The 13,641-nt window shown below is 45.2% G+C and overlaps 1 protein-coding gene across 1 annotated transcript in view; it reads right to left on the bottom strand.

Moving 5' to 3' along the window:
- Positions 1-2,712, bottom strand: part of Mrpl11 (mitochondrial ribosomal protein L11) — a 4,695-nt gene extending 1,983 nt beyond the window's left edge. The window contains exons 1-4 of the mRNA XM_005384403.2: positions 2,512-2,712; positions 2,112-2,207; positions 1,468-1,561; positions 1,228-1,387 (exon numbers count right to left, since the gene is read on the bottom strand). Coding sequence (XP_005384460.1) covers positions 1,228-1,387; positions 1,468-1,561; positions 2,112-2,207; positions 2,512-2,634 — 473 coding nt within the window. The 5' untranslated portion in view covers positions 2,635-2,712. The remainder of the gene's footprint in view (positions 1-1,227; positions 1,388-1,467; positions 1,562-2,111; positions 2,208-2,511) is intronic.
- Positions 2,713-13,641: the final 10,929 nt, after the last annotated feature.

The following is a 13,641-nucleotide window of genomic DNA, read 5'->3' as shown; positions in this document are numbered from 1 at the left end:
GAAAGGCTGAAGTGCTGAAGCTTGGCTTCTTCTGCAGATCTGGTGGTCTTGAGCTCACCGTAGTCCATGTTCAGCTATCACCTGACCCAAAGCTAAGTTCAGATGAGATCAGGCATGTTCAGAGTGATATGGCCGTAGACCTAAAGCTAAGTTCAGAATGAATCCTGCTCCTCTTGGGGAACCAACTGTCAGCCCTGGTGTGGGATGTGACACAAGCAGCAAGAGTCCCTGTCCCTTCTATGGCCTGGGTCAGGTACCTTCCCACATGATATCTTCAAGGAAACCATTCTTGCGGTCGTCCAAAGCCTGCTGCTGGCCTCAGGATCAAGTCTGAATGTAGTATAACTCAAAAGGTACTGCCTTACAGGTTTGTCCCTAAGACCCTGTCCCATCTGCCTCTAGGGCTATAGTCCCAGATCACACTGAACTTTGCTTCACTCTCTCACCTTTTTTTTCTGCTCCTCACAGTGAGCTTTGTACTTCTTAGAACATTTGGTCCCAGTCCTTGAACTCCTTTTCTAGAGTTTTGATTAGGTGTCACCTCCCCTGAAAAGCCCTTGCTCACAAACCAGGCAAAATCAGGTGCCCTCTTTTCTTTTCTGCTCTCATGACAAACAAACAAACAAATATTTCTGCTCCCCTTAAAGGAAAGATTTGAGAAAAGATCAGGCTTGATAGTGCACCCCTATAATCTCAGCATTTAAAAGGCTGAAGGTGCCGGGCGTGGTGGCCTACACCTGTAAAGTTCTTTTATCAACACTATCTGGTCGCCTAATGTTCCATTTATAGATCTGCTTCCACCTTAAGACTGTGAGCTCTTCCAGACTTGGCCAAGGATTATTCATTCCTCAGTCCTGACTATATCCAACATCAAGAATAGTGTCCATGGCTGGGTATAGTGGTGCACACCTGTAATCCCAGCACTCAGGATGCTGAAGCAGGAGGATTGCTGCAAGTATGAGCTCAGCCTGGGCTACAAAGTGAGTTCAAGGCCAGCCTGAACTGCATAGCAAGACCCTGTCTCAAACAAACAAACGATGTCCAATACATAACAAGTGCTTAATAAGTGTCTTCCAAATGAATGAATGAGGCCTCAACCCAGACTCCATCCCTAAGAAGCTATTTGAGTCAAAACCTAACTCTCACTGTAAAGGACTCTCTCTGCCTTGCCTCCAAATGAAGAGCTTTTTGGGCTCTCTCTCACACTGCACCCCTCAGGATACTCACTCCTTCACGACACGAATGCCCAGGGAACGTGCAGAGCCAATGATGGAGCGGACAACAGAGGACAAAGGTACATCCTGCAGGGCGAAGGCATCATCCTGAGCTTTGACGCAAGCGATCTCATATATGTGCTTTAAAGTCACCAGGCCTGCTACTTCTTTCCCTAAGAAGAAGGAACAAGTAGCTCTTCAGGTCTTCCCGCTTCCTGCCGGAGCCCCCACAGTCTTAGCTCCTGTCTCTCACCTGTCTGCCGGGCCCCCTTCTCAATCCCTGCAGCTGCCTTCAGGAAGTAGGAAACAGTGGGTTGTCCAAACTTGATTTCAAATGTCCGGTCAGGCTTAACAGAAAAAAGAAATGTGAGAATATTTCTTCCTGCTACCCAGCCAAAGAAGCTTTCAACATCTTGTCCTCCCTCCTCTAAACTCACCACGCCGGGGCTGGGGATTTAGCTCAGTGGCACAGCGCCTGCCTGGCAAGCGCAAGGTCCTGAGTTTGATTCCCGGTACCGGTGAAAAAACCAAAAATAAATAAAAATAAATAAACTCACCATCCCATGGTGCTCCCAACAGACCATAAAAGCACAGGGAAAAATAAATCTACTGCAAACATCCCTGTAATCTCTACTTCTGGCCCAACTCTGGTCTGGAAGCCCCAGTGAGATGGAGTAATAATGGGAAGAACCATAATATGGCGGGATAAGGAAGACTCAGGAAAAAAAAATACAGTCTAGATTTTACTGTGTCAGTGGGGAAAGTGGGGCCCAGTAACAGCAAGAGACCTGAGCCAGGTCAGGAACAGAGCACCAAGCGCTGCTTGACTGGCCCTAGGGTCAGACAGGAGTAACATGCACGGGAAGGAAGCCAGGGATCAGACTCCAGACTCTGCACCTTCACAAAAATCTTCGTAGGCAGAGGAATGCCTTCCTTGATATCCTTTGTCTTCTCGTTGAATTCCTTGCAGAACTGGTTGATCGAAACACCTCGCTGTGAGGGAAGCACAGAGGGTTAGTGCTGGGACCTGGCGCCGTCCCTTCACTCCGTTTTCACTTCTGTGTTTCGTCTTCTTTCTGCTATACAGATTGAACTACCGTTTCACGCGCCAGATTTGTACGCACCGTCCCACTTTACCCCTACAACAGCCTACTGCGCAAGGGCTGACGAAACTGACGTGCAAAGAAGCTATGTAACTAACGAAAGGGCTTCAGGTAGTCTAGCCGACCTTTGAACCAGGGCTTCCCTGGCTCCAGAGCCCGCACCCTCCCGAGCCGGGGTCCCGCCACTACCACACCTGACCAAGGATGGGGCCTAGTGGAGGCCCAGGCATGGCTTGGCCGGCCCGCACGATGGCCCGTATCACGCCGCCGGCGTCGGACTTCTTAAGTGCCCGACTGGCCCGGCTTAGCTTCGACATGACCCAAGCTGTCTGTCTTGGCTCGATTTAGGGTAGGAGCCGAATAGCATGTAGGGCGCCGCCATCTTGGGCCAGAGGTCAAGGGTCCTCACATTACGGCAGGTAAGGCCAATAAATAGCCTTGTTTCAGTCCTAAAGCTCTCACCCTAATAAGACAAGAAGGGTTAGGGAAAGAAAAAATGTTTTAAACTGTGTTCTGAAAATAGGTAAAGAACCTGAATGGCTTTAGTTGTACACACCCCTACCCTATCCCCACGCCGAGTATGTATAGGCAATATCTTGGACAGCCAAAAAGGAGTGGGCCCTTGATTCCCGTACAGCATTCTGGGTATGGTAGTTTTGATCCCTTTATGCTGTCTTGCTGAGTGTTCTGCACTGGGGCGCCGTCTGCTGGAAACTATGATAATCTTAAAATTTGAAATTATACTGGAGTTTGTTTTTGGGAATTAGAGTCTCTTTACTCTGAGTTAATGTTTCCTTCCTGTTGTTGAAAAGCAATATACATGTAAAACAATAACCATTGATAATTTCCTACCACTCTGTCTGTAATTTGGTAAGCCCCCCCCCATTGTTATATTATCCTTCTTTTACTCTTTAAAATTAAAAAAAAAAAAAAGAAAAGCAATATAGTTACCAGTGTTGTATAGGCCCTGGAAACAAGATATGTCTCTTGCTAGCTGTGATCTTGATCAAGTTACTTAATTTATGCTCTGTTCTACCCTGTACAATGGGGAGTATAATACACAGCACCTACCTTTCAGGATTGTTGTGAAAACTGATTTAACAGAGTACTCTATAAAAATGCCTCGCACCTAGGACTCATGAATTCTTATTATCTGTACCATAAAGACAAAACTTTCCCAGAACTATTGAGGCTTAATGAGCCAGGACATTTGATATATCAACTGTAACCACAAAATAAGCACTTGCTATATGCCAGGGACTGTGCAAAGTTCTTTAAAGGCATGATTATATCACTCAGTCCTTACACAGGCATACAGAAAATACTGCTGTCATCCTTTACAAATGAGAAAATTGAGACACTTTCACAGTAGTCCACTCTCACTCTATAGGGTGTACAGTACTTTTTCCCTCCTTTTTTTTTTTTTTTTTGTTTTATTCCCGGTACCGGGAATTGAACTCATGACCTTGTGCTTGCCAGGCAGCCACTGTGCCGCTGAGCTAAATCCCCAGCCCCTTTCCTCTCATTTTTACTTGGCCCAAACTCACTCATCTTTTCCTACCTTTAACAAATATTTAAAAAAAAAAAAAATCCAAAAGTTGGTTAGAATGGGAGGAGTCCTGAATGCAGCCTGGGGCAAGGGGGTGCAATATTCACTTGCTGTCTATGAAAGTACAGTTTTGATTATTCTGTCTCTTACATATTATAAGGAAGCCACTCCTCCAGTGTACCCTGGAGATATATGGACTCAGAGTGTCCTCTGTGAGGTTTAGTGGCAATGACAAAGATGAGGCTGGACAGGCAGGCGGGGCTCGGATCACACAGGGCTTCCCAGCTCTGGGGTGACTGTGGCTGTTCAGGAGGAAGCCACTGACGAGTGTTAAACTTGTGCATCATATTTGCATTTTGAAAAGGTCACCCTAGTTTGGGTAGGTAGGCGGGATTGAAAGAGGGCAAGGATGGGTGAAGGGAGATCCATTAGACTGAGGAAAGAAGATAGTAGAGAGATAATGGTGGGGGGCTGGGGATTTAGCTCAATGGCACAACACCTGCCTGGCAAGCACAACATCGTGAGTTCGATTCCTGGTACGGAAAAAAAAAAAAAGAGAGAGAGAGATTATGGTGACCTGGACCAGGGAAGAGGAGGAGACCAACTGATGAGATATTTAGAAGACAGAATTTGTGCTTGTGCGGTATGAACTGTGTCTGTCTTTATGAGGAGTGACTCACCACCATGCTATGAGATACAGATGTTGTTATTCCCACTCTACAGATGAAGAAATTGGGGCACAGAGAAGGTAAGTCACTTGTGCTAAGTTACACTGTGGTGATTTGAATATGGTTCCCACACCTCCGAAACTCAAGTTGAGATTAAATTGCCATTGTAACAGTATTAAAAGATGAGGCCTAGTCAGATGTGGTGGTACACATCTGTAATCCCTGCACTCTGGGAACCTAAGGCAAAAAGATTGCAAGTTTGAGCACAGGTTGGGCAATTTAGTGACTGAGGCCCTGTCTTTAAAAAAGAATAGAGATGTAGCTCAGTGAGAAGGCCCTGAGTTCAATCCCCAGTGCCCCTGCAGTGCCAGAAAAAAATGAAGAAAGGAAGCCAAGATGCAGTAGCCTCTGAGGTAGGGGAAAGGCCTAAGGAGAGTGAGTCACCTCTAAATCTGCAGGAGACTTGTATGGAAAAAAAAGCAAATGAAAAATGTGAATCAGGCTGAAACTGAGTCTGTTACCACTCCCCAAAGAAAGTGGAGAAGCCCAGACAACATGTGTAAGTAGGTGGTATGCAGATCCCTGGGATACACAGTTTAAAAAGAGTTGCTGGGGCACCAGGAGAAAGAAGAAGGAGGGGCATGCAGCAATGGGAAGAAAGATGTCAAAGGCCCAACTGGGAAGGCCTATACTTGATGGTTCCTGGGTGGTCCAATGGAGGCGAGAAAAGGCAGAAGGTCAGTGAGTGGCTGTTTTCATTCCCTTGGGAAACAGCAAGACCCTGAGGAGGGAAAAGCCATGTAGTGATCACGGAAGGCATGGCAGATATGACTGTGTCCTTAAATTCAGAAAGGCTCATATGCTTTGAAGTGACACGGAGAGAAGGGGGAAGCCACCTGAAGAGAAAAGCTGATGAGACAGAAGCCTTCTCAGGGTGGAGGACCAGATGCCTCCTCTCAACAATATCATGTCATGGGAGAAAGGCAGAGAAACTCCAAATATTCACTGATGAGAACAGAATTCAACCTTAGTGAGAGAAAAATAAATCTCTGTATCTTATACCCAGGAATTATGGGCTGAGATTTGTACCCACCACACACAACCAATGGTCAGCTCCAGGCCTATAACCCTGGGAGCCCCAAGAAGGAATGTGGAAGAACAGACAGAGAAGGGGGGCAGGCAGAGGGCTGGAAGAGGAGCCTGGGCTCTGTTCAATCTTCAATTGGTGATGTGGAAAATTAGGGTTCTAGAATTATCCACGTGTAGTTTATCCCTTTCCCTCCTCCCTTACATTCAAATTTGTCACCAACTCCTGCTCATGTATGTCCTTACAACTCTCACCAGCCTTGCCATTTGCTCTATCTATAACTGCCCAGAAAGCATAACTTAGGTCCAGTTTCTGCACGTGTGCACACACACACACACACACACACACACACACACACACACCCCTTCCTATCTGTGGGACCTTAGGCAAAGAGTCTCTTCACTTCTCTGAGTCTCATTTTTCTCATCTATGAAATGAAAATAGTAAATATGCTTACACATGGGATTGTTAAAAGAAATCAACAAGATTATCCAGGAAAGGTTTTTAGCTCAGGCCTGGCTCCTACATGTTTAGGTAAACACTTTCCAAAAGCCAACTATTATTGTCAGTTCAGAATGACTGACAATGACTAACACTCACAGGGCGTGGTGGTCCAGGCCTGTAATCTCATCATTCTGGGAGGCTGAGGCAGGAGGACCACCAAGTTTGAGCCCAGCAGAGGCAATTTAGCAGCTTATTCAGGCCCTCTGTCATTTAAAAAGAAAAAAAATAATAATAAAGGAATGGCAGCCCCTGTGATGACCTCTGTCCCTATTCTTGCCCTTCTAATCTATTCTCTCCAACACAGCTAGTGTGAAGCCTCACCTAAAGCTTATCTGTGGTGCCTATAGCTTCTTTTCCAAGAGTGTGGATCTTGGTCCAGCTGAGACACTGAATGAAATATAGCTTTTGGGACAAAGCCACCTCCAGAGATCCTTAGATTTATTTCACTGCCCCAATGATACACCACCCTTTTACAAGTTGAAACCTATACTCACTGGTATGAGATTGAAAGCCCTCCAGATCTAGGCCCTATCAATCTCTCCAGTTGGTTAATCCCTACCTCACACCATACCCATCAGTAGCATGTGTATTCCCTGTTACCCTGAGCTCTCCTGCACCTCTCTGACTGTGTGTGTGTGTGCCTGGACACTATTTCTCCCCCTTACTTCCTGCTTCCTCTGCCTACTCACCTCTTAGGCTAGAGAAGAGTTCCTGTTATAGGCCCAACTTCATTACAGGCCAGAGTCTTTTGAAGTTTTAACCCCAAGTTCCTCATGATGTGACGATATTTAAACATAGGGCTTTCAGAGGGGTGGTTAAGGTAAGTGAGACAAATTAGTGTGCCCTCTAATTCAATCTGGCTGATGTCCTTGCCAGAAGAGAAAATTTAGATAGAGAGATATTAGGGCACAGAGGGACAGCCATGTGAGGACATAAGAGAAGGAGGCCATCTGCAAACCAAGGAAAACAGCCTTAGAAGAAACCAAACCAACTGACAATTTGCTGTTAGACTTCCAGCCTCTAGAACTGTGAGACGATGAATTTCTGGTGTTTTTTTGGGTCGGGGGTGGGGGTGGGGGTTTGGGTTTTTTCTGGTACCAAGAATCGAACTCATGACCTCGTGCTTGCCAGGCTGGCACTGTGCCGCTGAGCTAAATCCCCAGCCCCCCGAATTTCTGTTTTTGAAGCTCCAAGTCTGTGGTACTTTGTTACAACAGTCTAAGCAGACTAATGTAGCTGCTTCTCAACTTATGATGAGGTTCTATTCAGATAGGCCCCTCACAGTTGATAATACATGGACTACACCTAGCCGACTGAACATGATAAACTTGACTTAGTGTCCTTTACATGCTCAGAACACTTACATTAGCATATATGTAAACAAAGCCTATTTTTAAAAAAATTATTGAAAACTTCATGTAATTTATTGAATATCTGCATCTAAAAAATGCTGGCAATGCAGCACATGCAGAGCATTAGTTGTTTCAGTCATGAGGCTGACTGTTGGACTTCTCATCCAACTCTGTCCAGGGTGAACATGTCCCCCGAACTAGGTGCCCGCAGATGTATAAGAAAAGTAAGAATAAATCAAACCAAGAGAGCCAAAATCCTGTGATCAGGTGCTAGCAGCCTCTAGGACTGACCAACTCCTGATTACCATCTTCAGTAACCTTTTATTCAGAATCAACCCCTGGAGGCAGCCGAGGAATCAGAGGATATCCACTGTTTTAGCAAGGACAATACAACTCAATTATCATAGGAATGGGACTTGACTAGCTAGATATCGTGTTATCTACCTTCGCATATATCTCAGCAAAGCATCTAGTATTGGCCCCGGGTTTACAATGCTTATGGTAGACTTCCTCCAGAACCCAACAGTCATGGCTTGATCAGGCCTCAGGCAATACACAAAATAGTAACTAAAGAATGTCCTTCTCCACAGCTGAGTGGGAGCTGCAGCTGCTCCCACTGCGGAGCACTACAAGAGAGGTCATACTGCATATCAGCAGCTCAGGAAAAAACCCAAACTCAAAATCCAAACTACAGTTTCTACTGAATGCGAATGGCTTTGCATCATCAAAAACTTGAAAAATCCTAATTTGAATTGTGGGAACCTAGTTCTGCTAGTTTGTTCCTTGACTGGGGGACAAACAAGGATGAAAGACAAAAAGACACAGAGTTAGGTTAGAATGCGGGGTCACAGGGCTCTCGCCTCTAGTGGACAGAGAGCCCTGGGCATCTGACTTACCTTACTTTTATTCACCCAGACACAGGAACAGTTAGAGTAGCAGAAGATTCATCTGCCTCCTGTTATCTAAAGTACATGCCCTGGGGCTGGGGATTTAGCTCAGTGGCACAGCGCCTGCCTGGCAAGCGTGAGCTCGTGAGTTCGATTCCTGGTACTGGAAAAAAACAAACAAAAAGAAGTACATGCCCAGGAAAACAACTGGATCTCAGCTGTTAACTTCCCTAGAACCTGCAGTGTGCCATCACATCTGCAAGCTCCCAGAGGAGCAGAGCTTGCCACCTTTCTCCTTTATGCTCTCAGAGGAGGTCAGTTAGGCCTCAGTTTTCACTATGGTCTCCCACATCTCCCCCTTTTGGTTTTTGTAATAGCAGCAGTTGAATATCAATCACTGATGCTCATCCCTAGGGCAAGTATGTAGGTGTAGATATTCTATCTTTTGTCTTAAGGTCTGGCCTTTAACGACTACGCCTCTACCCACAGTTGCAACGTATCTGTACTGGCTCCTTTCGAAAGCGCAGTCACCTATACCAACCCAGCTGTTCCTCCTCTGAGGAAGTACCCCTAACTGCCGTGAAGGGCAAAGGGCAAAGACCATTCTGGCTACTTCTGGTGTAAGAGGGTCATAGTTGTGATTGGCAGTCAGAAACACTCCCCAGAAATCCCTCCAAGGCCCTCAACAAACACCATAACTTGAATTTCCCCTGAATAGTCTGAATCAATAATCCCAGGTTCAACCGTTTTTTCCCAAGATTAAACCCATAGTTCCTAAGGGAAGAGGTTCCCAGATTCCCATGGGGATATCAACAGGTTTAGTTCCACCAATCAAGGCTACCCTTCAGCAGTGGGAAGGTCTAATCCTTTGCTTCCTGGGCTTTTGGTAATAAGGGACTCAACTGCCCTCCAGAGATACACTGAGGATTGGGGCTGTAGGCCTGTACTAAGATATGTCCTCCTTGTTTTTTGGACCTGGGGCCTGGCGCATATCCTACTTCCCAACAGTAGGGTGCCATCTTTGTGATATTTAGAATGACACTGATTAGCCCAGTGATTTCCTTTTTGACACCTAGGACAAAGGCTCAGGGCTTTCCCTCCTGAGGTAGGGCTGGCTGCACCTTTTTTTCCTTTTTCTTTGGGTTTGGGTAGATTGTTTATGAATATGTCCCATGCTACCACAACCAAAATAGCATACTTTTGAAGCTCCCTGACTTAGTTTATCTGAACTATCATCAATGAATTTTGTTCTATTACTCTGGCTGCTGACACACTCATTTTTGTTTTAATTCTTCACACTCACATTCATTTTAAGTCTTGTGGGGAACAACTGAAGCTGAAGATTGATCACACATGTAGGGCTAGAGCAAGGCCCACCTCGAGAACAGGGAGCACCCAAGGCAAGTCAGGCAAACAAGTTGATCCAGCCTCAAGAACATGGGGTGCCCGAGGTGAGCCAGGTGAATAAGTTGTTAGGCAGAGAGGTTTCTCCTGACAACAACCTATTGCATGTATAAATCAACGTGTTGCTGTCGTTGGTTGGCTTCTTTTCTCCACCAAGAGAGAGGACTCCACCTGACCTCAGCTTTCTGCATTTTCACTCTTGCCTTCATTTCTTCACGGTCCTCCCCCTGGGAGTGTTCAAGAGCTGCACTGGATGTGGCAAAGTCTGGATTCTCATTTTTGTTTTAATAGTGAACTTTACCATATTACACTGGGGGAGAGAATTTTTCCACAAGCACTCACTTTCACTTTCTTTTCTTTTGCCCTATTTACCCAGGCCCATTTTCCTCGTGTTTTTTTCTCTTTTCTTTTCTTTTGCTGTGGAGCTCCCTGTTGCTTACTCACTACACCTTCTGCTTGGGCAGACCTTTCCCGATCAGGCACTTTCCCCAGTCCTGGATGTCGTCTTTCCTCAGTACTGGGTCCCTGTTCAGGTGCCACTCATAGAAACCTAGCCTATGAGTTTGTGCCTGACCAGAGAGCAAACAAGGATGACAGACAAAAAGACACAGAGTTAGCTTAGAATGCAGGGGCCATGGAGTCTCTTGTTTTTAGTGGGAAAAAAGCCCTGAGCATCTGGCTCACCTTGCTTTTATTCACTCAGACATAGGAATAAGCAATTAGAGTAGCAGAAGATTCATCTGCCTACTATTATCTAAAGTAAATTCCCAGGTAATGGACTGGATCTCAGCTGTGTTAACTTTTCCCTAGAACATGCAGCAGCCATTATGACTACAAGCTGCCAAAGGAGTACAGTTTGCCACCTTTCTCGATTAGGCTTCAATTCTCAGCATCTGGTCTGCCACACTGAACCATCATAAGTCAGGTAATATCTGTATGATGCCCCTCTCTGAAGTCTTTTTTTTTTAGTCTCACTATGTAGTTCAGGCTAGCCTTGAATAGCTATGTAGCCTGGGCAGGCCTTGAACTCACACAACAATCCCTCTGCTTCAGCCTCCTGAGTGCTGATATTACAGGCCTGTACCACCACACCCAGCTGGCATTGACTATTAAAAGTAGTGTCTGAGGGGCTAGGGATTTAGCTCAGGGGCACAGTGCCTGCCTGGCAAGTGCAACGTCATGAATTCGATTCCTGGTACACAGCTGAGATAACAAAACAAACAAACAAACAAAAAAGGTAGTGTCTGAGCCTGGTATGATGGCACATGGCTGTAATCCCAGCACTCCAGGAGGCCACTGTGAATTCGTGGCCAATTTAAACTACATAGTGAAATCCAATCTCCAAAAAAAGTAGCAAGTTAAAAGCTGGGCACAGTGGTGCACTCTTGTAATCCCAGCATGGGGAGGCTGAGGCAGGAGGATAGTTGTGAGTTCAAGGCCAATCTGGGCTACAGAGTGAGCTCAAAGCCAGTCTATTTTGATTTTTTTTTTTTTTTTCGGTTTTGGTTTTTTTTTTTTTTTTTTTTTTTCGGTTTTGGTTTTTTTCTGGTACCAGGAATCAAACTCACGACCTTGTGCTTGCCAGGCAGGCGCTGTGCGGCTGAGCTAAATCCCCAGCCCCTCAAAGCCAGTCTAAACTGCATAGCAAGATCCTGTGTCAAAGAGAAAAAAAAAGTAGCACCCGACACAAGCAAGCAGGGACATATCTCACAACTACCCACCAACTCCAAACCAGCTCTACATTTTGCTTCTCGTTGACACAGGACAGAGAAATATGGACTAACTCACTGATCTAATGCCAGACATGGACAATACCCAGGGAGAGAAGGTAAACTCAGAAAGCTGACGCAGAAAGAAAGTATGGACCTGGCCAGCAGCTTCAGGGACTTCAATATTAGCCTCCCAAAATGACTGGCTGAGAGATAACCACAGGAGACCACTGGGGAAGGGGTGGGGGCCAAACATAGATAAGCTCAAGCTGGGAAGGACATGGGATCTGCCCTCCATAGAGAGCAACCACGTCCTACAATTGTCAGCATTAAGTCCAACAGTCCGCTTCAGCGCCCACTCCATGGCCTATATCCAGTAGCGACCAGAGGACTGATCACTTTCCCACCTACCAGCATGAGCAGCCTTGCTTTGGATGGTAACCACAGCCTAGGGTGAACAGGGAGGGAGCCTCAAAACCCTAGGCAGGCAAAATCATGCCTGGATTGCAGATCCTAGAAAGAAACCACTCATTAAAAACATGGAGGGATATTTTCTCTGACTCAACCATTTGGACTATTTTCTATTATTTTTCTCTTCATTGTTTTGGGGGTGAGTTGGAGGGTAAGCCTTCTCTCTCTCCCTCTATCTCTCTGTGTCTTTGAGACAAGGTCTCCCTGTGTAGCCCAGGTTGGCCTCAAACTCGCACCAATCTTCCTACCTCACCCGGGGACTACAGGTGTGCACCATCACACCCAGCTCCTTTTTCTTTCATTTCTTTTCTCTCTTCCCCTTTGAATATTTTTCTTCTGCATTCCCATCTTTCATGTCCTATATTTGTTCTGTGTTTATCTTTTTTCTTCGTTTTTTGCTTGTTCTTTTTCTGTGACTGTTTTCTTTTTCTTTCTTCTTCTTTTTTTTTTTTTTTTGTCTTTATGAAACAGGATTTCACTACGTAGTTCAGGCTGATCTTGAACTCACTTTGTAGCCCTGACTGGCCTTGAACTTGTGGTCATACTCCTGCCTCAGCTTCTCAATTGCTGGGAGCACAGGTGGGATTAGAGGCATGCGCCACTACTCACCCACCCCCGTGACTGTTTTATAATAATATTAATTTCCTTTAATTCTTTTTTTTTTTTTGTCCTTTTTGTTGTTGTTGTTACCAGGGATTGAACTCAGGACCTTGAGCTTGCCAGGCAGGCGCTGTGCCACTGAGCTAAATCCCCAGCCCTAATAATATACTCTTAAAACAATGGGTCACAGGTTCTAGAACTAAACAATAATGCTGCTACAACATACTAGAACTTATGGGACACAATGAAAACAGCCCTCAGAGGGAAATTTATAGCTGTGGATCCCCATATCACAAAAACAGAGCATACCAATTACATAACCTAATAATGCACATCAAGGTCCTAGGAAAATAAGAACAATTCAAACCCAAAGCTAGTACAAGGAAGGAAATTATAAAGATCAGAACAGAAATCAATGGAATTTAAATAAAAAAAATTAAAAAATCATTGGGTTGAAGAGTTGATTCAAAAAAAGAATAAATGAAATAAACATACTCAACCAACAAAAAAGGAAATGAAAGACATAAATCAATGCAATTAAAAAGGAAAAGGATGAAATCACAACAGACACTGCCAAAATAAAAAGATCATTAACAATTACTTTGCACACTCATATGTAATAAATTGGAGGACTCAGAAGAAATGGATAATCACTGCTTGGGAGAGGTGGCTAGACCCTGCAGACCCACATGGTGACTACTGGTGACCCCAGAGGCCTCCACAGAGAAATACATCAATGGAATAGAGCAGTGGATGCAGCAGACTACACTGGCTGGTGACTACATCAGACTACACTATTTGCAGCAGACTATGCTATTTGGGTTTAGATGTCCCCCAGGACAGGGCGACTGGCCAGGAGCATCTTGGAGAGGGGCCAGCTGAGCTTGGAACTCAGAGCAACTCAGTGACAGCAGAGACTCACCTTGAACTCAACATTTTTTTTTCTTATTTTCTTTCTTTCTCTCTTTGCTTGTTTTTGTTTTGTTTTAATTTTTTCCTCATTGTTTGTTCTTGTTTTTATATGACTGTAGGGCCAGGGATATAGCTCAGCAGCATAAGTGCCTGCCTGGTAAGTGCAAGGTCCTGCGTTTGA

The sequence above is a fragment of the Chinchilla lanigera genome, unplaced genomic scaffold, assembly GCF_000276665.1.
Source record: "Chinchilla lanigera isolate Chin_1 unplaced genomic scaffold, ChiLan1.0 scaffold00021, whole genome shotgun sequence".
Lineage (NCBI taxonomy): Eukaryota > Metazoa > Chordata > Mammalia > Rodentia > Chinchillidae > Chinchilla > Chinchilla lanigera.
This window is presented reverse-complemented; position numbering and strand designations above follow the sequence as displayed.